This window comes from Lichenostomus cassidix, chromosome 5 (genome assembly GCF_008360975.1).
Source record: "Lichenostomus cassidix isolate B80296 chromosome 5, HeHo_3.0, whole genome shotgun sequence".
NCBI classification, from domain to species: Eukaryota; Metazoa; Chordata; class Aves; order Passeriformes; family Meliphagidae; genus Lichenostomus; species Lichenostomus cassidix.
This window is the reverse complement of record NC_139486.1, coordinates 2,611,203-2,638,777: the sequence shown is the minus strand read 5'-3', so window position 1 is coordinate 2,638,777 and position 27,575 is coordinate 2,611,203. Positions and strand designations below refer to the sequence as shown.

Here is a 27,575-nt window from a genome sequence, read left to right as displayed (position 1 = left end):
GGGCACCCCTGTGTCCTGGGGTTGTTGGCCACATCGCAGAGGGTTGTGCCAGCAGCCATAAACACCCCAATCCCCTAGTGGGTTGTGTTTTAGGGTGCCCATCACACACACACTGGGCTGCAGGGTGTGTGCCAGGGGGTCTGGCCTGCCTGTGAGGGTCCTGGGGTGTGTGACACACTCAGGGCCTCAGGCTGTCCTCAGTGTGTCACCCACACAGGGTTTGGGGCCATCAGCACAGCCAGGAGGCAGTGGGGTGGGATTTAGGGGTGTCACACACACACACAGGGTCACAGGCTGTGGCTCAGTGTGTGTCACACAGATTAACACCATCTGAGCATGTCCCGCTGTCACACTGAGCATATTAAAGAGTTTCTGAGTGTGTCACACAGTTGACAGTCTGACTGTGTCACACACTCAGTGTCACTCTCTGAGGATTTCACACTCAGTGTCACACATTGTGTTACACACTGTCAGTGTCACATGCTGTCTGTCACAGACTCAGAGTCGCCGTGTCACTCTCAGTGTCACACTGTGTCTGAGCATGTCGCACACTCACAATGTCACATGCTATGTCACACACTTGCAGTGTTACACTGTCACACATCGTGTCACACGCTGTCTATGTAACAGTGTCACATGTCTCTGTTACACACTCAATGTCACACGCTGTCACATAGTGTCACACTGTCACACATGCACAGTGTCACACACTCAGTGTCACCCTGTGTCACATTCTCAGTATCACACATTCTCTGTCACACTCACAGTGTCACACTCTGTCACACATACTCTGTATAACACTCTCAGTGTCACACTGTGTCCCACACTTACAGTGACCCAGTCTGTGTCAAACTCTCATTGTAACACGTCTCTGTCACACTCATGGTGTGCCACACTCACAGAGTCACATTCTGTCACACACTCATGGTGTCACACACGCTGTCACACAGTGTCACACACTCACAGTGTCACCCTCTATCACATACTCATGGTGACACACACAGTGTTGCACTCTGTGTCACGCAGAGTGTCGCACTCACAGTGTTGCACTGCCACACTCAGGGTGTCACACAGTGTCATACAATCTGTCACACACTCAGTGTCACATGCTGTATCACACACAGTGTCACACACAGTATCTCACACTGTGTCACACACTCATGGTATCCCACAGTGTCACACTCTGTGTCACACTCACAGTGTCACACACCTCATGGTGTCACATGCTGTGTCAGTGTCACACTGTCACACTCTGTGTCACACTCTCAGTGTCACACTCTCAGTGTCACACTGTGTCACACCCTCCATGTCCCACACTCAGTGTCACACGTAGTGTCCCACACTCACAGTGTCCCACACTCTCAGTGTCATACTGTCACACTGTGTCACACTCTTTGTGTCCCAGACAGTGTCCTGCACTCCCAGTGTCACACGCTGTCAGTGTCCCACACTCTCAGTGTCACTCTCGCTATCCCACCCGCTGTCCCGCACTCCGCTGTCCCCGCCGTGTCCCCGCGCCGTTCCCGCCCCGCCCCGCCCGCGTCGCGCGGCGCGTGACGAAGCGGCTCCGCCCCTCCCGCGGAGCTCGGAGCTGCGGCAGCGGGGCGGCCGGGCGGCAGGGAGCGGGGCGGGCCGGGGCGGCGCGGGGGCGGGCGGGCGGGGCGAGGCCAGGCGGCCCCGCCGGGCAGGGCGCGCTGCGGCATGGATTACCCCGAGCCCGGCTCGCCGCAGGGCGCTTGGAACCTGCCCGGCCAAGCCGGCGGCTACGAGCGGCCGAGCCGCGGCGAGGAGGAGGAAGCGGCGGCGGCGGAGCAGGACGAGGAGGAGGAGGAGGCGGCCGCCCGAGCCCGCCCGCCCCGCCGCCCGCAGCCGCCGCCGCTCCGCGCCGCGCTCTCCACCTCCTCCTCCGAGGGCGACCCCGAGCCGGCGCCGCCGCCGCGGGAGCGCAGCCTCAGCGACGAGGCCGCCGCCGGCGACTTCGACTCGGCCGAGTCCGGCGCGTCGCTGCGGTACTCGACGGGCACGGGCGGCGAGGGCAGCGAGGGCGAGGGCGCCGGGCTGGGCAGCAGCGACAGCGGCGGCAGCGGCTTCTCGCTGGCGGCCAGCGCGCTGCCCGAGAGGCGGCGGCCGGGCGGCGGCCGGCCCCGCTATGAGGTGGTGCGGGAGCTGGGCGCCGAGGAGGTGCGCTGGTTCTACCGCGAGGACCGCAAGACCTGGAAGCCTTTCATCGGCTACGACTCGCTGCGCATCGAGCTGGCGTTCCGCGCCCTGGGCAGCGCGGCGGGCGAGCCGGCGGCCGTGGAGCCGGTGTGCGTGCGGAGCGGGCTCTACGAGGTGGATGTGGCCAGCGCCGAGAGCTACCCCGTCTACTGGAACCGTGAGTGCCGCCGGGGGTCCCGCGGGGGTACCGGCAGGGATGCCGGGCATCCCCGGAGCCTGCGCTGGGTGACCTCGCCGCGGGGACAGCGGGTGGCCCTTCGTGACCCGGCACTTGCTGCTGGTGTGTTCCCGTGTGAGCGACACGGGACGAGTTACCCAGGGAGGGAGGGATGACCCGCGGTGCAGCACATCCCTGAGCGAGCAGGGACTGGGAATTCCCCTTGCTGGTCTCAGGGATGTGGCGCTGAGCATCTCACCTTCCAGGGCACACAGGAGGGAAGGGACTTGGGCATCCCTGAGGGTGTGTTGGAGAGAGGGGACACTGTACCACCGTCCTTCCCCTGGAGGATGAGAGGTACCCCCATCACATCAGCCACTGCCAGCTGCAGGGGGAACTGAGCATCTTTCCCTCTCTCACCTCCCTGTGCACACAGACATGAGGTAGATGATCTGGGCATGCACACCTGGCTCCTAGAGACATGGAAAAGGGAGCTCTGGGCATCTCATTTCTTGGTGTGTGTGGAGGGAAGGTGGCTGAGAAGCTTCTTATGCTTTGCTTTTGCTGAGCAGAGGGTGAGGGAGGGTGGATATTTGCCTTCAGCACTCCCCCAGTTCCCTCCCTGCACACCTTTCCTTCAGAAGGAGCAGAGTAGAAACATCAGGTGTTTGTTCACTGCCTCCTCCCCACAGACACACTGCTGATCCCTCATCTTCAGTAAGGAATTAGGGAACACAGGGTTGTCCCTGGCTTCCCCTTTGTGACCCCTGTCCTCTCCACTGGGGAAATGATGATCTTGTGCTTCGTATTTCCTTCCTCATCACCTGCCCACTGGGAGGGGGGCATGAAGTGGGATTTCTCTTCCTTTCTCTTGGAGGGCTTGCAACAGGCATCTCACACATACATCATCCTTAATTCCTACCCTTCCAGTAGAGAGAAATTTGCTTCACCCCCTCAACTTCCAAAAGAGGTGGGAATACAGCCCCTTTTCCACCCTTCCCCTTGCATTTGTGTGTCCTTTGCTGGAGGAGAAGAGACCTTGGGGAGCAGGAGTGAAAGAGGGGTGAACACCCCATCTCCCTGCACTTTTCCTTTTGGGAATGGCTCCAGGGTCTTGCTGGGCAAGGGAGCCCCTGCTTTCCTGAGGCTGCCAAGCTGTGCCACTGCTCACCTGCAGCTCCTGAGGACTTGATTCCAGCTGTGTTCCCTCAAGGACAAGGGAGATGGCATGGAGTAGAGAGAGCTGCAGAGTAGCTGAGCAAATCCTGGCTTGGCAGAGGGGCAGGCAGGTTTCTCTCATCTCAAGACTCAGGTGGGAGTCACAGGGGAGCAGCAGAGCTGTTTCAGAGATAACCAGGGCTTTTGGCTGTTTTCCCTCTTTGTTTATCACCATCTTGACAGGAGGGAGGCCCATAAATGACAATATTGTACAGTTCACCTGTGTGACAATCTGTCTTTCAAACCATCCCCCCAGCAGACACACACTGAGCTCCAGGAGCGAGCAGAGGTCTCAGTGCACACGAGTTCTGAGCTAGAGGAGCCTGGGCACAGCTTCTGGAGCAGAAACTGGAGCTGCTTCTCCCTGTCACCACCCTGAAGGTGCTGTTGGCACTGCACATGGTTCCTGGGAAGAGAAGCTGCAGGACACCCAGGGGAGGAGGAAGCTGCTGCCATCCCTTAACTGTGCCCTAGGGAGAGAGGGGAAGGAGGCAGAGCTGGCAGGTGAGGCAGGATTGCTCCTGGTAATGGAGACTGCACTCGTCAGCAGCTTAAAGGTTTAATTTCTTGACACTGTGCCTTGTCCATTTTGGAAGCTGATTCAGGCTCATTAAGCTCGAGGAGCAGATGTTTCAGTTGACAGCATAGGCTGTGCAGAGACAATCTCTGGTGCTGGGAAGGAGAGATTCCCAGAGGTTAGCACCAGAGGCAGGGGAGAAATAAACTCCTGGGCCTGAGAAGACTAATGACGGGGATGATTTCAGAAAGCTGATTAAGGGGAGTGCTCAAGTCTTTTCTTATTAGCAGGTCCAGGCCTTTGCAAGGCTGAGATCAACTTTTGGTTTTTCAAGGGTCTTGTGGTGCTTTCTGGTTTAACTTCTTCACTTCATATTTCCTTGCCTCTCTTCTCTATTGAGTGCCTTTCTCCCATTCTTCCCCACTGCTGCATCCAGAACTGAGGAAACAGCAAGGTCAAACCCAGGATTCAGCCTCACCTGTGCCTCTGAAGGCCTTGGTGTAGCCATTATTCCCAGATTATTCCCATTTGGTGTCTTGTGTGTAATTCTGGACCCAAAGAGTGGCTGCTGCCCTGACATGGATGTGCCAACAGGCTCTGACACCCATGGGTGAGGCAGGAGAATCCTCCTCTCTGACCACACAAGCCTGAAGTATGCTGAGCACAACTGCCTTAAAACCTGCTGAGGTGCCTGTTGAAGAGTACAGAAAGTGCTGGCTGGATTTGCTGATTCATGGTTCAGCTCAGAGCAAAGGTCAAAAGCTTTTCCCTTTGTTATTTTGCCCTTTTTCATGGCTGTGCTGGACTCCCAGAGAGGCTGCTGCCCCACAGCCACAACACTGAGCAGTTGTTTCCTCAGCTGACAATTCCTGGGGCATCACAGCACCAGGGAAATGTTGCTTACAGCTTGGCAGGTGCTGAAATTTTTATTTCACTCTGCATCTGAACTCGCTGCAGGATTCATTGGCAACATCAGGAATATCAGCCTGAGTTACAATTTGAGGAGATTAATTACTGCGAATTTTATCCTTACCTTGTGACCTCTGGGATTTATTTAATTAGTGCTGGAAAACCAGCAAGAAATGGTGCAGGAGGATGAAAATCATCAGTGTAGGCTTTCAGATATCTAAGTCAGTAATTTGGAGCAGGGCTGCTTCTTGTTTTCTGTGCAGATGACAATCAGTGATATTTTATACAAGGGTCTTCTGTTTAAATGTTAAATTATCCTTTTTTTACCCTCCCAGTTGAAGAGGGCTGCTTTACAACCATTTTTCTGTGGAGTTTCTCAGTTTAGTTTTTAAAGTCCTGTGTGAGTCTGTTAAGTCCAAGGCCTGTGAACTTTTGGGTTCAGAAAACGGGATTTTCTCCTGTTTTCTGGCTTGTGGGTTTGTCCTGTGCAACTGTTGTCCTGTCAGGTATTGGCTTTTTCTTGGCCTTTTTTCATGGATACATTGTCAAGTTGCCTGTATTTGTTTAAATTACTCCACTCCCAGACACAGGTTTAGTAAGCTTGGGGGTTTTCATGTTTGTTTGTTTGTTTTTAATGTATATTATTTTTCTACCTAATAGTTGCTGAAGTCTATTGAGTAAAAAATCAATTTCTGTGGTTTTTTTTGAAAAGTCTGTTTACTAGATCCATCCCTGAGTGAAGATGTACTGATATAACAGATATTTTACTGACTTTAACCTGGAAATACCAGTGCATACAGAGTGGACCACTGGGTCTTAAAATAAGATCTGTCTGCTCAGGTTGTAATTGGACTGCTTTAAAAAAAACATTTTAGCTGCCTTCTTGAGCAAGATGAAAATTAGGGGTGTGGAATCAAGAGTTTATCATTGTTTGTGACTTTCAGGTGTTTTAGTCTGCTTTTGGCAGTGCTTTTAGCTGTTTTGCAGCAATCTGAGAGTGTTGGTTTTGGTGTGTCAGACAGCCTTTGAACTTGGTTGATATAACTTCCTTTATATAAAGGACTTTTTGATTGAAGGCTGAATTCCTGAATACTATTTTATGAGTTTATCTCCAGGTGTGTTATTCTTTTGCAGATAAAACACTGAGTGTTTACTTGGTAAAGGTGAAGCGTAACTTTCACTGCCCAAAATCTTTCTGTTTCACTTTTTTGCTTCTTGTTCTTACTGAACCAGCCCTTCAAAAATACCTTGTAACTTAGTTTTGGCCAATTTCTTCCTGTCCAAAAGGCCTGAAAGTCTCCAAGGCCAGGCTGGACAGAGCTTGGAGCAACCTGGGATAGTGGAAGGTGTCCCTAAACATGGCAGGGGTTGAAATGGGATGAGCTTTAAGGTCCCTTAATCATCCCAGAATCCCAAATCATTCTGGGATTCTATGACCTAACACACACAGATGAAATAACTTTCAGATTTGCAGTGTTCCATGGATTAAATCACATTTGTTTGTGTCTGTGTTCTGCTTTTGTTTGTGGCCTGTCAGTAGAGAGAACTTGGGACATTTGGGATGCTTTCACTAGACCAGGAGGGAGGTGGCAGCCCTTGGGATGTGTCTCTGAGGGCAACTTTCTTCCCTGTCCTCAGCTTTTGGTGGTGATTCCCAAGCATTATTTAAGCCAAATAAATCTGTTGTCTCTCTCCTGTAAAAGGACCAGAATCACAGAACTGTTCTCCAGTGGATGGGACATGGCTTAGAAAGTTGTGTTTGTCCTTTCGTGTGGTCCAGCAGTTTTCCTGCTGCATTTGGCCATCCAGGACAAAGGCAGAGCTGTAGGGAATACTTGGATTACAATTGTGGGTGAGAGGGGTGTTTTCTGCTGTAACTGTGGGAGCAGGAAATGTTTGTGAGATGGAAAGGATCAGGAGTTCTGCTCTGACTTCATTCAGGCTCTGATACAGATTGGCCAGTGGTGAGATCAAAGGAATAGGATGGGATTTAATTTGGAGGGGACAGAATTGGATTAAAGACCAATGACAGGTGAATTTGTGTGTGTGTGGTACCTTTTAGGGAACAACAACACTGAAGGCAAAGAGAGACCTTGTCCAGAGCTCCTGGAGGAGCACAAGGATCTCTAAGAGCTCACACTGTGCCAGTTAGTGAGCAGAAGGCTTAGATGGAAGAAAAACCTGCAAAAGAGCAAGAGGTTCAAATAAGAAGCATGAGCAGTTCTCTCAGAGAGATCTGCAAGGTTGGAAACAGTGAGGCTGAAGGAGTGGTTTGAGTGTTGGCCAGAGGAAAAAAGGTCACTGGTGTGATGGGATCTGTTGGAGTGGCTGCAAGTGGAGCTGCAGAGGGGAAACTGTGCAGATAAAAGGTGGTGTAATTAGCAGGATTAATGAGATGAATGGAGCACAAGGTGCCAGTGGGATCCCAGGCAGTGAAATTTACAGTGAAAGAAACCAAAATTATTGCTCAGACAAGCTGTGGCTGCCCCTGGAAGTATCCAAGGCCAGGCTGGACAGAGCTTGGAGCAACCTGGGATACTGGAAGGTGTCTCTGCCCACAGCAAAGTGTGGAACTGGGTGCTCTTTTAACCCAAACCATTCTGGGTTTCTGGGAAAATCATGCTGTTTTTCTGGTAAGGGAAACCCTGTAGGGTTAGAAAAAATGGAAGGGAAATTAAACATGGGGGATGAAGGGGTAGGGAATTCTGGAGTTGGTGTGGAGCAGACAGGAGAAGGAAGTGAGTTCAGGAGGAGAGCACAGAAAAACAATCCCTGTGGAGGTGAAGGAAGGAGTTGAAGCCATCCAAGGGCATAACATTTCTGTAATCTTACTCATTAGTGGCACTTCTGAGGTGTGCACAGGGACAGCCTTGCTGCTCTTTATTTTGGAAGACATTCCAGGAACCTGTTGTTCCAGCTATTGATCCATGCTGGTGGAGCTGGGAAACAAAGCAGGGATTTTTTTCAGGAAAGCACCTATGGGGTGTGAGGGGGGAATTGTGCAAAACCCCGTGACTGTGGATGGGTTTGGAGCACACACTCACCTTTGGCAGGTGCTCACATGTTGGTCATGTGGCACATGAGTTGTTCTTCTGTGGTTTGGAAAAATGCAGATCTCCCTGGGAGGGGAAAAAAAAAAAGAACTGATAAGGGACAAATTCAGTGATTCCAGCACGGAATGCCAGTGGTGGAAGTGCTTCAGACCACTAGGGGTGAAGTTTAGTGAACTATTTCAATGCAGAAGAGTTCAATAAAGATGTAATTCTGAATTTAAAACTGCAGCCCATTTCATGTTTCAATAGTTCAAGGGATTTTTTTGAGTATTTCCTGCTTGACACAACCTGTAAGGTGAGCTTTAGGATTTTGGCTTGAACCATCAGGATTGGGTCTGTGGGAAGAGCACTTGGGAATATATTAATTAAACTGTTCCCTTAAACCAGGAAAATCCTTCATGAAAAACATGTCCTGGAGCCAGGCTGGGAGAGCTGGAGGTGTTCACCTGGAGAAAAGGAGCTCCAGGGAGACCTTGGAGCTCCTTCCAGAGCCTAAAGGGACTCCAGGAGAGCTGGAGAGGGACTTTGGAGTGACAGGACAAGGAGGAATGGATTAAAACTAACAAAGAACAGGGACAGATGGGATATTGGAGAGGAATTTCTGGCTGTGAGGGTGAGGAGGCCCTGGCACAGAGTGCCCAGAGAAGCTGTGGCTGCCCCTGGATCCCTGGAAGTGTCCAAGGCCAGGCTGGACAGGGCTTGGAGCAACCTGGGATGGTGGAAGGTGTCCCTGCTATGGCAGGGAACAAAATGATCTTGAATTTCCCTTCCAGCCCAAACCATTTTGTGATTCTGTAGTTTGGGATGATAGATAGCACTGATGACTTGGAGGACATTCATCTCCTTTTGGGGGTTGCTTCTGTGTTTGACATTGGAACAGATCCCAAAGTTCAGCCTTTTGTTCCTGTTTGGGATTGCTCAATTCGTAGCACAAATGGATTAAAAACAATTCAGGGAAAAACAGGTTTAGGCTGTTGCTGGAATACTTCAGACAGTCTTGGTAAATCAGAGGCAATTCCATGTTTGCAGCAGAGCAAAATATCTATTCCTGCCTTTGGGATCCAGCATTGGAGCAAACATGAAGGATCACAGGTTTAGCTGCTCTGGGAAGAAAATCCCACCTGTGCCAGTTGGATTGCTGTCAATGTGCTCAGTTCTCCATGAAACTCAAAAACTTCCACCTGAAATTTAGGAATTGCTTCAGTGAAGCAATTGATGAACCAACTAGATGAACCAACAAAATAAAGATTTTTACTGCTCAGGGAATGAAATCTCTTTTCAGCCCAGTTTCTGGCTCTAAATTCCTGTAGCTCTGAAGTTTTCTGAGGTTGAGGTTCCACCCTTGAACCCTGCAGGGCTCATTCATTTCAGAAGAGCAGGACAGGTCACAGGTGTTTGTGGTTGAACAAAGGGAGGTCACCAGGCTGGGATCAAAGGATTGGCTCCATTTATTTAAAAGTCAGTCACCTGCTGTGTTCTGAAATAATGTGAGGGGATAGCTAGAAAGGTGTACAATGTTGAGCTTTAAAAAAAAAAGGGAAAAAAGTTTTAAAGTGTGCTATGTTACACAGCAAACATGAAATAATGGAGTTTTAGTTTTGGGCTAAAACCAAAACTCCATCTTCAGCTCACCAAAACTCCCCATCTTCACAAACAAGAATTTCGTCCACATATCTAAACTAAATTCCAATTTTTTCAGTTTGAACCCCTTACTTCATGTTCTATCATTCTATCACTACAGTTCCTGATGAAATACACCCAGAACATGATTTTAGGCTCGATACAAGCCTAAAATTCCAATTAGGAATTGATAACAATTTTTTTTAAAGTCTCTGTCAGCATCCTTGATATTCTTCTGGAATATATTTTTATATATTTATTTATTTATTCATATTTCTATAGATAGGCACTGCCACAGGTTGCCCAGAGAAGCTGTGGCTGCCCCTGGATCCCTGGAAGTGTTTCAGGCCAGGTCCTTGGGAGATGCATGAGCATTAAATTAACTGACTTTCAGCTTAAAATGTCACATTTGTAGCCTCAAAGTTACTTTCAGCTTGTACAGGTATTATTCTCACATCCTGCAAATTGTTTGCCACCGTAGTAAGAAGAAAATCAAATTTAAGGAGATGTTACAACACCAAAAAGCAGGAATCTGAAATTGCTGCACTGAAAAGCATCTCGAGCTGGTAGTGCTTGATGAGCTCATGTTTCTTGCCTGACTTCTTGGCTTTGGGCTTGGAGAGCTGGGAATTGAGCAAAACACCAGCTTTAATTTAAATTTCTGAGCCTCTGAATATTCTATTAACCTCTTAGATCTCATTTGTGGGTAAATCATGATAAGTGCCTGGGGACTGATGGCTGCAGAGTGCCAGGAGTGCCTGGGCTTGGCCAGCAGGACTTGAGTTCTTATTTCTGGTTTTTTTCTTAGTTTTCTAACAGTTTCATGGTCCTGAATCGAGGCAGGTGACAAAGGGTTTGTTTGAGCTGTGAAATACTGAAATTTAGGTCTGTGTGGTGGCAGGAAATGAATGATAGAATTGATGTGTCAGAAGGGAAATTCTGCTCTGTTATGACTCTGTCTAGATGGATTAGCCAGGTTTTTATTCCAGTTTTTATTGGATTTGGTCACTCAGCTTAAAGATCTTCATAGAGGAGGAGTAGCTGGGTTATACACATAGGAGTTTCTATGTTGCATACAGTTTTTCTTTTAACATAATTCTGATTATTCAGAGGGTTTGCGTGATTATTGTAATGCAAATCACTCGTGTTCTTATCACACCATTAATTACAGCACTTGTATTCTTTTATTCTTTGGATTTTCAGGGGGATAAAAAGGCCCATTTGTGTAAAAATAAATAAATCCTTTGTTGCTGAATAAATCCCTTAAACTGATTTCCTCTAAAAGTGGCAAAACTCGTGTGACTAATTAAAATAAAGTGGTTTTCATCTACTTTTAATCTCCCCCATTCAGATTTCTTTGGAAATTCTTTTCTAAATAAACCATGGAAGTGTATAACCAGTCAAATATGTTGATATCTTGCAGTCTGAAGCACTGCCAACTGCAGATTATATGGTGTAAGTCTTAAGGCAGCAAAGAAATGAAGGCAAATCCTGTCCTAGGGATGGTGATTGCAGGGATAAGGATAAATAACACTTCACGTTATAGATTTGGAATTCTGTAGTGACAAAAAAAATAAACTAAATGACAATATGATGTGAAGGCAGTGTGTTGTGAGAGCCAAACTGTGCTGCTGGTGGCAGGAAATGGCATTTTCTTGCTTCCTCTTCCTTCCAGGTGGTTTTCTCTTGAGGTTTCCTAGTAGTTCAGTGTTCAAACCTCTGCTTGTGATGGGAAATAGAAGCAGTTTGTGGTTCAGGCTGCTTTGGCTGCACTGAGAGTGTGCAACTGTTTGAAAGAGGGAATGGGGAAGAAAAAAAAGGCAATTCCGTGGTCTTCCCTAAATCCCACAGAGCTGGAAAATGGAATTGCCTCACTCAGGTTTTTCAAACCTCCACAATTGTCTTTGGATCTGAAAATAATTTGTATTTGTGTATGAACACCCATTCCAGAGCCAGATATATTAGTTTATTCCCAAACTCAACTGTTGTACAGAGATTTTACGTTAAAATTTTTCATATTTCAAACAGTTTTTCCTGGCTGAGCCTTTCTGGGAAAGGCTCAAGTTATGTTTGAGAGCTGCTGTTGAGTGCTAGAGACTGCTCTTGCAAAGAACCACTCTGGGAAAGTTTCTCTGGGGCAAAAAGAGCCTGAAAATGTTTATTTTAATACTTAATGGTTAGAATTTTAGAAATCTGTAGGTGGGAATTCCCATGTGAGAAACTTGAAGCCGTTCAAAACCGAAAAAGAGGTGTCTTGTATTCATTTAGTTTGGAGTACAAAATAGCATTCATATGATTATTATTTTAAAAAAACCCCATATTTCTGTCTGTGGATTCAGTGAATGGAGCCTCATCAGACTGCTTAGTCAAGAATTAAGGAACTGCTCCCAGCTTTTCCCAGTGAGGATTAACATCTGACGTAGCCTTGTCACTGCTGCCACCACAATGGGAGCTTTTCTCTCCCCTCACTTTTAATGTGCTTTTCTTTGCTTCCTACAGACAGAGCTTTGTTTTGTGAGGGCAGCCTGGCTGGAGCTGTGTGCACTGGATGGGCTGGAAAATGTGGATATCTGGCAGGTGTAAAATGTCTGGGAATTCAGCAGAGGTTGAGGGAAGAGGCTGCAGTGTGGTGACACTGCTGTGGTTAACTCCCAGTTCATGGGAACTCAATATTCCTCCTTCGCCCTCCATTGATGGGATGGAGTTGGTCTAAATTTTAAGTTAGTCTAAATTTTCATGCAGTATTGAATTTTCTGTGTGATTTGCAGGTGCTGTTAACTTCTGCTTTTTAAAGCCACTCAGAACTTTTGTTTTTCTGCTGATTTTTGAGGATTAATTCCCACTAAACAGCCATGCCCTTAGAACACTCCAACCTCTTTATTCCAGCTGATCATGATCCTGAACATCCCCACCATCAGGAATTCAGCACAGAACAACTGACTCCTACCTGGAGCAGCTATTTTGGGAGGGCAAGCAGCAGCTGAGTGGCAGAACTGGGTCTTGCACTACTTTTGTGTTTTTGGCCTGACCACACCACCTGAGCTGTCTGTGCTCCACTCAGGCACAGCTGAGGGTGAAGAGGGATGGAAGAGCTTCAAAAAGGGGATTGGGAGGGGTGAACCAGCAAATCCAGTGGCTGAGGAAGAAATTGGGATCATTGGAAGCTGGGATGAGGGAGCTGGTGATGCTCTGAGCTGTTGTTTTGGGAACAAAACCATACCTCATGTGTTCTGTAGGATTCCCACTCAGGAGAGCCAAGTGAGGCAAATTCAGTGGGAATCTCCTTGCTCTTCATTATCTGCTTTGTTCCCTGCCATCCCATTTCCTGTTCTTCACCTTTCCTTGCCAATATAAAGGTGCAAACACCCACCCTCCCTCTGCCAAAAATGTCACTGCTAGGACTGTGGAAAGAGTGTTTTCCCACTGTAAATCTCACAGCAAAGCTTTCAAAATTGGCTTTGGAACGTTCAGAGTGTTACTTGCCCCGCAGGGAGGTTAATACAAGGTGATTTTCCTTTTATTTTTGTGGCTTGTACGATCAGTGGTCTGAGGGATGGAAAATTCAGAGTAGTTCGGAGGTTCCATATAAACTGTGGAGGTGTTTGCAATTCTCACCTGCCAGCAGTTGGTGTGGAAGTCACTTTTGGGCACAGCAAGCCCTCGTGGTGTGGTTGTAGTGGAGGGCAGTGCAGAACCAGAGGTTTTTGGGACCCTGGTTGTGCTCACAGGGCATTGGCACCAGGCTAAAAACCACTGCCCATGGCTGGGTCACCTCACCCAGCTCTGGTGACAGATCAGAGATCCCTTCTGTGCTCAGGAGCTCTGAATTCTATTGTTTCATGTTTGATTTGTACCTGATTTTCATTTCCTGCTTCTTTGCATCTATTGTTTCTTTTGCAATTTGTCCTTACCAGCATTTATTTCCACCCTGCAGGTCAGAACAGATCTTTGAGCAGTGAAGCTTATTTTTTTTCCCCTCATCTCCTCATTCTTCCTCCTTTTTTAAACCTTTTTTTGTAGTTGAGTTCTTATTTGCTTTGTAGAGCTAAACGTTTGTGGTCAGTATAACACACATAGAATATTTGCATTTGGCTGAGTCAGTCTATACATATATTGATAAATATATATATATACAACATATACAAGCCCAGTGTGCACTGGAGGTCATTATTCCCACTGTTCTGTGTTCTCAGGGGACCCAAATCTGTGTTAATCCCATGAAAACTTGGAATTGGGATCTTTGAGGCTTGTGGAGCACAGGCACACACTGTATTTCTCCTTGATTTTCCAGATGTAGGAGGGGAAATTCAAAGCTGAGCTACAATGGATGTTATTGTCCCAGCTTGCTTGCAGGGATGGGTATAAAAGGGGAATTTCTGCTCCCAGTAGTTAGTGTGGGCAACAATTAAGCACAGTTTGATGTAGAATAAGCACCAAGATATGTTTTTCTGAGAGATTTCTCTTTTGCCTCTTGCACAGCAAATGCTGAGCCTCCTCTTTCCTCTTCTAGAGAACCGAAACCGAAAGGAGAACAACTAACCAAAACCAGCCTCGACTAAAACATTGATGTGAATTAAAAAAAACCCAAAAAATTTGCTTTTTTCAATATCACCATTTATGCTAATTGCCGTGCATTTTGGGCTGTTGAGAGATGGACTGTGTTGCCCAGAAGTTGTCAATTCCCCATCCTTGGAAGTGTCCAAGGCCAGGCTGGACAGGGTTGGAGCAACCTGGGATAGAGGGAGGTGTCAGGGAATTGGATATTATTTAAGGTCCCTTCCAACCCAAACCATCCTGGGATTCTGTTTTTCTCTCCATCCCTCACATCCTCACACACAATTGGAAAATCTCAGGTTTGCAGACTAACACTGCATTCACTACTCATTGCACAGGAAAAGGTTGGGGTGGTTTTGGAGGCTTTTGGGGTTCCCTCGTTAGGGATCCCCTCAACAGACCCAGCAGAATTCCCTTTCCCTCCTCCCTGCTCTCAGTTTGTGATTGTGGCATTAAAAAACCCTTTTTTTTTGGTTTTGTTTTGTTTTTAGAAACGGAAAAGATCCCTGTAATGCGTGGACAGTGGTTTATTGATGGGACTTGGCAGCCTCTGGAAGAGGAGGAAAGTAATTTAATAGAACAGGAGCATCTCAACCGCTTCAAAGGCCAGCAGCTGCAGGAGAGCTTTGACATGGAAATATCCAAACCTGTGGATGGCAAGGAGGGTAAGATTGTTTTGATCACTATAATGCATTTTTTTTGGCATTTAAGGTCTGATTTTCCTAAGTAAGAATGTGATCTGTGTTGGTTTTTCACCCTGCAGAGTGGGGAACATCAGTTTGCCCTCCTGTTTGCCAGTGTAGGATTTCCTGCTGCAGCACATTTGTAAAAATTATATTCGTGGATAAACATCTTGTTCCCATTCTGTTTTCTGTCTTTTAATTGTGTTTGAAATCTCACTTCAAACTCAAATCTCTTGATGGGACAAGAAGAGTTCAGAGTCCAAATGCAAACTGGCTGATAGCTCTCTGGCCAGCATCCCTAATTCTGCCCTAAAGGGAGTAGGATCAGTTTTACAAATCACATTTCATTTTCCATTTTTATTCAGTCTGAATTTATGAGTTTTCAGCTGTAGTAAATCCTGGGCATTCATTCTGTTAGGGAAGCCTTTTACATTTTAATGAGCAGGCTGAGGATGTTCAGTTGGTGTTGTTGGAGTCTTGGTCTAATGCATGGAACATTTTTAAAAATAGATTTCTGAAATTACTGGTCTATTATTAAATGCATACAGTTGAATTGATTGCTCAGAGCAGGTATTGCACAGCAAAAATTCAGTATTTTTGCCTTTCACCCTTTTGAGGGAACAACCTACAAACCACAAGCTGCAAATACAGAAGGCCCTTAATATATTTGAGTAGGGATTTGGCTGTGTTATTCCTCATAAAGAAATACAATTTTATAAATTTCTTTTTTTTTTTAAACTGCAGCTTTGAACAAAGCAGTTCCACCGGGTAGGAATGGCTGTGTTTTGGCCATGAGTTCTTAGGTGTGAACTGCACGACCACCCAATAATAAATTGGTAATAAATTGGATGCACAGCAATACTCTGGGTAATTCTGTAATTGCTGTAAGAAAAACCAGCTTGTCATCTGTTGATTTAGGGAGTTTTTAGAGTTTCTAACTCTCCTTTAAAACTAGTGAGGACTTTATGAATATTTTTTTTCCTATTTGTGCTGCTTTGAAAGATCCTTTCATCTGGCCAAGGCTGCAGAACAATCTCCTGCTTCAACAACTCTGTCAAAAAGGTACAAGAGGTGGTGTGACCCCTGAGCCCCAGCTCTGTGCCTGTACAAAAACCCTGCTGGAAGGCACTTTTACCTGAATTTCTGTGTGTCTGCACTGGTTTATTGTCCCACAGGCACAAAGCTCAGTGGTGTTGGTGGCAGGGATTTCTGTTTTTACGTGGAAAGCAAAATCTTTGTGGTTCCTGATTGCTCCCAGCCTTTGGTAGCTTCATTTTGGATGGAAGGAAGGGTGGCTTCAGTGGTACTGGGATTTTCCTTATAGATTATATAAGAGAAATCAGGGTTGGGATTTCTTTAGATAAAATTTGGACCATGGAACAGAAATTTTCAGATTTGATGGTGGATGGATTGGGGAGAGTGATGGGAAAGATATGATCACTGGTATTTATGAAAAAATAAAAGATCAGAAAAAGAAACTCCAAATTCAGGCATCAATGCCTTTTCTAAAACTAAAATTAAGAAAGAAAAAGGCAAAAAAAAAGAAAAACCAGGTTATGTATGGCATCACTTCAAATGGAATATATGTCAAGTCACCAATAAGTTTCAATAGGTTTTTTTGGTAATTATAGGAGAATTGCAGGAAAAGCTATCAGTGTGTGGAAAGTGGTTTTGTCATTCTAATGTGCCTCTCAATATCTCTTAGACCTTCTTGCATCCACAATTCCCAATTGCAGTGGCACTGGGAGAAACTTTGCAACTTGCTTTATTGCTGGTGAAGCCAACATAATTAAAAGAATTCAGTTGATAAATCCCTCAAATGCTCCAATTTGTGGTAATTGCATCCTGTGTGAAACAGATTCTGGTGCCATCAAGGTCTGCAGGTACCTGTTATTGAAAACCAGTGAAACTTGAAATAAATCTGGAAATATTCATTGGGAAGCAAAGTGACTGTTCCCAGTGCTGTGATCAAGCATTGTGAGGGATCAAAAACTGGCCATGTCCTCTGATTCCTCAGCAAAATTAATATAAGCTGCTGTAACAATCTCTTTGTCCTCAGAATTACTCCAGTGATTAGATTTATTAATTCTGCTCCTGGATTGCAGCTTGTTAACAAGGAAATCACCAAGCTTCAGCCAGGGCTTTTGTTGGTGATGGGATGAATAAATGCTCCATTATTCAAGTCTTAATCCAAGCAAACCTTCCTCTGAAAGGGCAAAATTATTCAGGAAAAGGGGTTTCCAACCTCCAGCCTACTAATAATGGCCATGCTGACTTCCAGTGGTTTTTTGGGAGCACAATGAGCTTTAAATGCAGAAGTTAACTAAGAAAAAGCACAGATAAGGAATGATTTCCTAAGCTGTGTTTGCCATGGGGCAGCCTGGAGATCACTCCTTTTCCCAGCAAACTGTAGTTGTATTTTGAATTTCATCCTTGCAGGATAGAACAAGACCAGTTCAGTTCCTATCATCCATGATTTTTTTTCAGGTTTATTCATTTAATGATGATGAAGTGAAGCTGAAAGCTTTATTTATGTGATAGGAAGGTAGGAATAGATAGAGTTCTTTGTTATTTGCACAGGGAGATGCTCAAAATTCAGCTGGAAATCCCCCAAGCAACCTGATTGGAACCTGAAATTGGATCTGACCTTAAAGTTGATCTGTGAGGAGGATTGGAACAGATGAACCACAGCAGTCCCTCTGCCAGGAATTATTCTGTGATCAAGTCTGTGATTCCATGATAGCTGATAAGAAATGCAGGAAAAAAAATCCTGTCAGTCAGAGTCTGAATTAATATTTCAATGCATTGATTCTGAGGCAGCATAACTCTATTGGGTTTTTTTCTTACAGGATTTCAGCATGTGGTTAATGCCACAAAACCTCTTAAAAATGTATTTGGAAGAGCTGATTTTTTTTTTTTTTTGTCTTAGCTTTCAAACAGTATTTTCTCTGCAGATAAAAAGTTTATATAGATTTTTGTCACAGCTAAGTTAACCTTTAATGGGAAAGACCCATTTATAGCATCTTAGAGTTGTGCAGATCAGGAGGAATCTCTGGGGATGCTAAAGTCCAACCTCCCTGCTCGGAGTTGATGACAGCAGGTAGCTCAGGATATTTCCTGTGGGATTTTCAGAGTCTCCACAACCTCTCTCAGCAGCCTGTTCAGTATTTTACCACCCTCACCATGCAAAGCAATTTTTCTTCTATTTTTCTGGAGCTTCCTGTGTTCATTCTTCCTGAGGGTTGCATTCCCACAGCCAGTAAAATATTGTAGACTAAATTATTCTGTGGAATCCCAAGTGCTGTAGCTCTGAGCCTGATTTTCCTCTCCTCCAGAGAGGTGATGTGCAACAATAAATACACTTAATTTGCACCTGTATTGAGGCATCCTGGACCAGGATAACAGTGACACAAATATGGAATGTCACTCACTCCACTGGTGCTCCTTGCAGAACAGGGCAACAGGAGGATGTTTTGTCTAATCTAACTTTTAATCATCCTCTTACACTCTTGGGGGGGAAAAAAAAGCAGAGCTGTGCTTAAAACTGAGTTGTTTAGCATATATTTAGGAAGGATCAGTGTGTTGGACCAGGGAGGAGATGATGCTTCATTTGTGTGACTCTGATTTCACCATGTCCCAGCTGTCTCTGACTGATGCCTTCAGCTCTGTTGTGATATCATAACTGCTTATGAGGAGTGAAGAAATTGAATTTGGGATCTCACACTTTCTGCTACAAAACCTGTTTTTTTAAGTATATACTTTTTAGTGCTTTCCAGGAAATGTATCTTTTTGGGTTTTTTCCTGTAAAAAGTGATACTAATGAAAAAAAAAAAAAAAATGACACCCCTTTTAAAAATTTTACTTTGAAGCTCAGTGTTTTTACTTTTAGTTCTCTACTACCTCCCTCCCTTCTCCCTCCCTTCTTTGTTCAAATGGAGAGGATATAAGGAGAAATCAGATGCTGCATGTCTTAAGAGAAAGCATTCCCAAGGTACAGTAATTGGAGATTTCTTTTTTTTTTTTTTTTTTTGTAGTGCTCCTGCCTTAGGAAGCTTTGAATTCTAGTTTGCTTGTCTCAGTTAAATGTTAGATTTACATGCTTCAGGTTTTTTTTTTTTTGAGCTGTAATCATGCCATTTCCTTCCAAGGGGAAGGAAAAAGCATCCTAAACCTTAGATGAAAAGTAGAAGTGTTGTGAGTGCTAGAGAAAAGTAGATGCTCACAGTGTCACGCAGTAATTCTTATTATTATTGTTTGTGGCTGGTGAAATATGTAAACATTTGTTTCTTGCACCCTTTTTGTGTGGTTTGGTTTTTTTCAATAAAATAAAAGCAAGTTTTATTTTAGAATTGCAGCAAGTCTGGTATGAGAGAAATTTGTGAAAGAAGGAACGGAGGTTTTCTGCCACATCGTTTTGTTTGCCGCTTTCTTTTGGATAATAATCTTTAAATTCCGTGTTGTCATTTATTTTTGCTGCAGCTTTGGAATGAAATGAGCCTCTGGACGTGGGGAGCTGTGTGGAATAGAGCTAAAGGCTGCTGTGCTGCAGAAAACAGCCCTGACCTTTGCAGCAGCTGATGGCATGCAAATTTATTTCAGAAAGTGGGGGGAGAGATCTTAGAGGAGCCATTAATGATTGCAGGAGCTCCAAAGTTCTCATCACTGGGCTCTCTCTGCCACCATTAAAGCCAGCAGTGATTAAACTTTCACTGACTGCAGTGATTATGGAGCTAGACTTTTAAAACCTTTAATTTGAAATGGAAATGCCTGTGGGAGGTTTGGAGTTATTCTTGTCATACCTTGTATTCTTGTGGCTCCTGGGGATGTTGTGAACTCTGAGAATTTATTTTGACATGCCCAAATGTTTGCCTTTTGACTTCCCTTGATTATTGTTTTACATTCTTGGGTCCACATGAAAATGCCTGAAATCAAAATGTTTTGTGGTAAACTTTTTCCTGCCTCTTCTCACACAAGGAGCTCAAGTCTGATAAAGGTGAATGAGTGTAGCTCAAGCAGGAAGAAAGGATTTCTGCCTTTTCTACTGTAAATTGCAGCTTTGAAATCATGTTGTGCATTTTTTTCCCCTCAAATGATGTTCAGTTGTGGTGATGAATGTGCTTGAATTCTAAAAAATTGAAATTAAGTGGTTGTGTAACAGCTAGTGGCACTGATGAATTGAGAGGTGGTGAAGTGCAATATAAAAATGACAGCAGTGTCAGACATTTTTAATTAAGACCAATGGCCTTTTTAATGTGGGTTGTTGGTTTTGGTTTTTTTTTCAGTAAGTAAGAAAAGGTTTTTAAATCTACAGGTTCATATCCCAGAGCCTCAGAGTTGTTTAGGAAGCAACAACAGCAGCCAAATTATGCTCTCAGCTCCCTGTACCATGTGTCAGTCTTTTGTGGAGCACCTGCTGCTTGCAAGACAGATTAATTTAAAAATCCTCAGAGAAAGAAAAAAAAAAAAGGCAGGAAAGGTTTTGAGACAGTCTGTATCCTCCTCCAGTCTTTATCCTGCCTGGAATGACAGTGCCTTTGTCACTGGAGGCAGTGGCAGCTCTGAGCACTTCAAAGATGCTTTTCCCTGGATTGATTTTGACTCGAGCACCGTCAGACTGTGGGAGAAAAGATCTCACCCCGTGCTTTGCTCTTGGCAGGTGGGTGAAGGCATCAAGTAGGAAAGCAGGTGCTTAGCTGGAAAAGGTGTTTAATTGTGAGCAGTTGGCCCCAGGAGGTGTTCAGCTCCTCCAGATGGGAGCTGGGGATGTTTTCATGTTCACATCCACCATAAACACAGGGCAGGATTTCTGTTCTTCAGTTATTCTCCATTTCTTTGACTCAGGATGAGTCAGAAGCCTAAGTAAGATCAGGTTCTGCAAGGCTTTAGGAATATCTGTTCTGTGTTTTATGGTTACCTCTTCATTTTTTTTATATTTAAATCTTTTAGGTTTTTTTTTTTTTTCCCTCAGTGTTCATCTGTCTTGGTGAAACTGGAGGTTTGTGTGATAGAAACCACTGATTTCTTCAGCTGAAAGAAATCCTTTCTCAGTCCTATCTTGCATCTCCAGTGGGGTTGAGCCTTCCCTGTGCTCACACTGTAGGTGTCTGTCTTGGTTGGTATTCCTGAAAAATGTTTCATTTCTAATTTCTGGCTACAAAGGAACCCAAATCTGGCCTCATTTCCAAGGACTTGGCCTTCAATCCCAAACTAATATCCTAGAAAGGCTTGGGTGGGAAGGGACCTTAAATCCCATCTCATTCCAGGGGGCAGGGACATCTTCCACTATCCCAGGTTGCTCCAAGCCCTGTCCAGCCTGGCCTTGGACACTTCCAGGGATCCAGGGGCAGCACAGCTTCTGTGGGCACTCTGTGCCAAAGCCTCACCACTCTGAGCAAGGAATTTCTTCCTTATATTTCATCTAAATCTCTCTTCCCTTAGTTTTAAAACCCTCCCCTCTTGTCCTATCACCATGTCCCCACATTAAAAGTTGCTCCCTCTCTTTTAAAAGCTCTCTCCAGGTTCTGGAAGGCTGCTAAAAGGCCTCCCTTGGGCCTTCTCTTCTCTTCTCTTCTCTTCTCTGCAGAAAAGTGTGCAGAATAGCTGGAGTTTTCTGCACCTGGGGAAGATGCACCTCCAGAGATGTCTGCAGGAATGCTGTCAGTGTCAGGGAAGTGCCATGTGGAAACAAATCCATGAGAAGTCTGGTCCAGAGGGACATTTCTGTCCCCATGGTTTGATGGGAGAGGTGTCCTGGACAGTCAGAGCTCAGTGAAGCTCAGCAGCATCCCAGCCTGGTGCCCTGGAGAGACTCCTTGTGTTGGTTTGAAAACAAACCAGTGGGAGATCACAAGTCAAGATTGAAATTAAAAATAAGTGAAATAATACAAGGAAAAGCACTGACAAAGTCAGGTACAACCTAACACCCTGTTAGGGTGGTAGTAGCAGTCCAACTGAAGTAGTCCAGTTGAAGTGGTGATCCTGTGAAGGTCTAGTCTCCAGCTGAAGATCCAGTGGTAGCTCTGGTCCTCTGGGAACCCAGTAGACAGGGCTAGCTCAGGCAGTTCCAGGGCCAGGTTATATCCAGGTGGGAACACCTGGCTCCTCCCTCCTCGGCAGAGCATCTCACAATGGGATGAGATAAGTCCATGAGTCACACGGTGGGTCCCTGATGGCTCATTGCCTGTCATGCGGGGTGGGTCATTAGCAAGTGATAATAGCTAACGGATGGCCCATTGCCTGTCATCCGGAGTGGGTGATAGCAGCTAATGGCCCACAGCTGGTGGTAATAGAATACTTAACTACATCAATATTGCAACCTAGGACATTATCCACCCCTTATTCTATTACCATCTACACAGTTCTCACTTAAGATAAGGTCTCCTTGTGGGACACAACGGGTTTCCCCATCTGCCTGCATCACCCACCAAGTATAACCAGGTCCTTGGGCAAAAACCACTCCACGGATGGGTTTGCCTTTGCCTGAGGTGGGACTAATCCAAACAGTCTTTCCTAAAAAAACCTCTTATGTGTACCACAGGGACTTTATCTCCATCCACTGTGTGCAAAGGTTCGGACTCGGCAGGACCGGCTCGATTGATAGAACCCCTTGTGTTAACCATCCAGGTGGCCTTTGCTAAGTTCAGTTCCCAATTTTTGAAGGTTCCCCCGCCAAGTGCCTTCAAAGTTGTCTTAAGTAGTCAGTTGCACCGTTCAACTTTCCCGGCAGCTGGTGCATGATAGGGGATGTGGTATATCCATTCAATTCCGTGTTCTCTAGCCCAGGTGCTTATGAGGCCATTCTTGAAATGGGTTCCATTGTCAGACTCGATTCTCTCAGGGGTACCATGTCTCCACAGGACTTGCTTTTCCAGACCCAAGATGGTGTTCCGGGCAGTAGCATGAGGCACAGAGTAGGTCTCTAACCATCCCGTGGTTGCTTCCACCATGGTCAACACGTAGCGCTTTCCTTGGCGGGTTTGGGGAAGTGTGATGTAGTCAACTTGCCATACTTCCCCATACCTGTACTTTGACCATCGTCCACCGTACCACAGAGGCTTCACCCGCTTGGCCTGTTTGATTGCAGCGCAAGTCTCACAGCTGTGGATGACCTGTGAGATGTTGTCCATGGTCAAGTCCACCCCTCGGTCACGAGCCCACCTGTATGTCGCATCTCTTCCTTGATGACCAGAGGCATCATGGGCCCAACGAGCTAGAAATAATTCTCCTTTGTGCTGCCAGTCCAGATCCACCTGTGACACTTCCACCTTGGCAGCTCGGTCCACCTGCTCGTTGTTACGATGCTCTTCATTAGCCCGACTCTTAGGTACATGTGCATCCACATGTCGAACTTTCACGGTCAGCTTTTCTGCCCGGGCGGCGATGTCCTGCCAAATCTCAGCGGCCCAGATGGGTTTTCCTCTGCGCTGCCAGTTAGCCTTTCTCCAGCGATCTAACCATCCCCATAGCGCGTTGGCTACCATCCAGGAGTCAGTGTAGAGATAGAGCCTTGGCCATTTCTCTCGTTCGGCAATATCCACAGCCAGTTGGATGGCTTTAAGCTCTGCGACCTGACTCGATCCACCTTGTCCCTCGGTAGCCTGTACAGCTTGTCGTGTGGGGCTCCATACTGCAGCTTTCCATTTCCGATCTGCGCCTACAATTCGGCAGGAACCATCGGTGAAGAGGGCATAGCGTCTTTCACTCTCCGGCAGCTCGTTCTACGGGGGTGCTTCCTCGGCACGTGCTACTTGCTCCTCTGCATCTTCTGAAGATAATTTAAAAATCTCACCTTCAGGCCAGTTTGTTATAATTTCCAGAATCCCAGGGCGATTTGGGTTTCCAATACGGGCGCGCTGTGTGATGAGGGCAATCCATTTGCTCCACGTGGCATCAGTGGCATGGTGGGTAGAGGGAACCCTTCCCTTGAACATCCACCCCAGCACTGGCAGTCGGGGTGCAAGGAGAAGTTGTGTTTCTGTGCCGATCACCTCTGAGGCGGCTTGGACTCCTTCGTAGGCTGCCAAGATTTCTTTCTCGGTGGGAGTGTAGTTGACTTCAGACCCTCTGTAACTTCGGCTCCAGAATCCCAGTGGTCGACCTCGGGTCTCACCAGGCACCTTCTGCCAAAGGCTCCAGGACAGACCATGGCTCCCAGCTGCAGAGTAAAGCACATTCTTTACCTCTGGTCTTGTCCTGACTGGTCCCAGGGCTACCGCATGAGCGATCTCCTGTTTGATCTGGGTGAAGGCTTGCTGCTGTTCAGGGCCCCAGTGGAAATCGTTCTTCTTGCGGGTTATGAGGTAGAGAGGACTCACAATCTGGCTGTACTCAGGGATGTGCATTCTCCAAAAGCCTATGGCGCCTAGGAAAGCTTGTGTCTCCTTCTTGTTGGTTGGTGGAGACATCGCAATGATCTTATTGATGACCTCAGAAGGAATCTGACGCCGTCCATCTTGCCACTTTACTCCCAGGAACTGGATCTCTCGGGCAGGTCCCTTGACTTTGCTCTTCTTGATGGCGAAACCAGCTTCCAGGAGAATTTTGATGATTTTCTCTCCTTTCCCAAATACTTCCGTTGCTGTGTCCCCCCACACAATGATGTCATCAATATACTGCAGATGTTCTGGAGCCTCACCCTTTTCCAGTGCAGCCTGGATCAGTCCCTGGCAGATGGTGGGACTGTGCTTCCACCCCTGGGGCAGTCGGTTCCACGTGTACTGCACACCTCTCCAGGTGAAAGCAAACTGAGGCCTGCACTCTGCTGCCAGAGGAATGGAGAAAAAGGCATTGGCAATATCAGTGGTCGCATACCACTTTGCTGCCTTGGATTCCAGCTCATACTGAAGTTCCAGCATGTCCGGTACAGCAGCACTCAGTGGTGGTGTGACTTCATTCAGGCCACGGTAATCCACTGTCAGTCTCCATTCTTCACTGGACTTACGCACCGGCCATATAGGGCTGTTAAAGGGTGAGTGAGCCTTGCTGACCACCCCTTGGCTCTACAGATCCCGAATCATCTTATGGATGGGGGCCACAGAGTCTCTGTCAGTGCGGTATTGCCGGCGATGCACTGTTGCTGTAGCAATTGGTACCCGCTGTTCTTCAATTCTCAGTAGTCCTACAGCAGACGGGTTATCTGAGAGACCGGGCAGGGTACTCAGTTGTCTTATGTCTTCCGTCTCTACGGCTGCTATCCCAAAAGCCCAGCGATGTCCCTTTGGGTCTTTGAAATATCCACTCCTGAGATAATCTATGCCGAGGATGCATGGGGCGTCTGGACCGGTCACAATGGGGTGTTTCTGCCACTCGTTCCCAGTTAAACTCACTTCAGCTTTCAGTACAGTCAGCTGCTGGGATCCTCCTGTCACCCCAGAAATAGAAATGGATTCAGTCCCCACATACCTGGATGGCATCAGGGTGCACTGAGCGCCGGTGTCAACCAAAGCCGTGTATCTTTGTGGGTCAGACGTGCCAGGCCATCGGATCCACACAGTCCAATAGATCCGGTTATCCCTTTCCTCTACCTGGCTAGAGGCAGGGTTCCTCTAATCCTGTTTTTGGTGCACGATGTTCTTCTCCTGTAAATGTGTTCCTGAGGTTCCTTCAAGAGGATCAGTCATATTATCATTTCCATTCTGTCGGGGGTTCTGTCCACAAGAGACTGGGGCAGTGTTGTACCTAGATGAGCCTCCTGAAGTGGATGTTTCTGTTTTCAATTCACGTACCCGGGCTGCTAAGGTGGAGGTGGGTTTCCTATCCCACTTCCTCATGTCTTCCCCATGCTCTTGAAGGAAAAACCAGAGGTCACGTCGTGGAGTTTGTTTTCTTTCCCTGACTGGAGTACGTCTGCTCCTGATGGCAGAGACTCGGGTTGGTTTTGGTGTGACATGGAAAAATCCTTCTTTGAACTCTTTCCTTAGTTTCTGGAGGCTCTCTTCAATCAAGCTCCGGACTTGCTCGGCCAGGTTTGTTTCTACTGATGAGACCTGAGTGCGTAGTGGAGCAGTGACAGTGTCCTCATAAATTCTCAGTTTGTTTGTTAACACGCCCACCTGGTCTTCGCCTTCCCTCCACTGCAGTGTTGCCAGGTAACGAGAGTATATCTCTGGTCCGAGCCGTGCGAATCTTAGCCACATTTGTGAAGTGCACCGGACGTTATCTGGGCTCTTGGGGAATCTCTCGTTGTCTGAGAAAATGATCTCTAGCACGGCCAATTCCCTCAGGCATCGGATACCTTGTTCTATGGTGTTCCATTTTCTTTGGTGCATCTGGAGGTCTTCTTTGCACAGGTATCTGTCCCGTACACTCAGCAGCAATCGCCGCCAGAGGCTGAGAGTTTCCTGGGTTTTCCCAATCCCCTGGTCAATGACCACATCCTGAGACAGGGATCCCAGGTGTCTGGCCTCACTTCCATCCAGAATAGTGTCATTAGCTGCGGCGTCCCAGATACGGAGCAGCCAGGTCAAGATGGACTCATTCGCCTGCCGGGTGAATTCCCTCCGTAGGTCCCGCAGCTCCCCCAGGGATAGAGAGCGAGTGATGATCTCCGGCTCTGTCTCTTCTGCTTGGTGAGATGGTCCTGCCGCATCCTCATCAGTCGCTGTGCGGACTGACTTGCTCTTGGATTTCTTTTTCTGGACGGGGGCAACCGCTACTGGCTTTGGCTGTTCTGATTCGGCAATGGTCTGTGTTGAGACATTGACTGCTCCTTTGGTTCTTTTCCTCTTGCCTGCTGACTTGCTTCGTTTCTCCTCCTCAAGAAGACAAAGTATTGTTCTGTTCTTCAGCATGAGGTAAACGGTGCTGGTCAAAGAAAACAGAACTAACAAAAAGATTATGCCATCCCTAGCATCCAGAGAGAACTCAATATTGTCAAGGACGGCTGTGCCTGACCTGAAATGTTGGAAGAAACCGCTCTCTCTTCCTAGCCCCAGAGGGTGGGTGCGATTGCTGAGCAGGTCCCAGACGAAGCAGCTCAGGTTAGGCCAGGCAGACAAAGTCGAGTATATATAACGAATGGTGTTCATTGCCTCACAGGTAACCATGCCATAGGCATAATAAACCAATAGAGCAATTCTCATGCCATTCCCTGGTCGCAACAGGAGCAATATGACGGGCAGATAGTATCCCATTTGAGGAAAAATATAGAGAGCGAGATAAAGCACCCATATAGATAAGCTGAGCATCATGGTGATAGGATTTTTGAGTTTCCCCAGGTCGTGCCCCACGTTGGGCGCCAAAATATGTGTTGGTTTGAAAACAAACCAGTGGGAGATCACAAGTCAAGATTGAAATTAAAAATAAGTGAAATAATACAAGGAAAAGCACTGACAAAGTCAGATACAGCCTAACACCCTGTTAGGGTGGTAGTAGCAGTCCAACTGAAGTAGTCCAGTTGAAGCGGTGATCCTGTGAAGGTCTAGTCTCCAGCTGAAGATCCAGTGGTAGCTCTCGTCCTCTGGGAACCCAGTAGACAGGGCTAGCTCAGGCAGTTCCAGGGCCAGGTTATATCCAGGTGGGAACACCTGGCTCCTCCCTCCTTGGCAGAGCATCTCACAATGGGATGAGATAAGTCCATGAGTCACACGGTGGGTCCCTGATGGCCCATTGCCTGTCTTGCGGGGTGGGTCGTTAGCAAGTGATAA

General features: G+C 46.6%; 1 protein-coding gene across 2 annotated transcripts in view; it reads left to right on the top strand.

Annotated features, from left to right (window-relative positions):
- Positions 1-1,631: 1,631 nt before the first annotated feature.
- The window catches only part of DDHD1 (DDHD domain containing 1), a 64,175-nt gene continuing 38,231 nt past the window's right edge, over positions 1,632-27,575 (top strand). The window contains exons 1-3 of one of the 2 annotated variants that reach the window (XM_085060978.1): positions 1,632-2,377; positions 14,740-14,913; positions 18,821-18,922. In XM_085060978.1, the coding sequence (XP_084917104.1) occupies positions 1,702-2,377; positions 14,740-14,913; positions 18,821-18,922 (952 nt within the window). In that variant the 5' untranslated portion in view covers positions 1,632-1,701. The remainder of the gene's footprint in view (positions 2,378-14,739; positions 14,914-18,820; positions 18,923-27,575) is intronic. The other variant, XM_085060977.1, reaches the window with a different exon arrangement.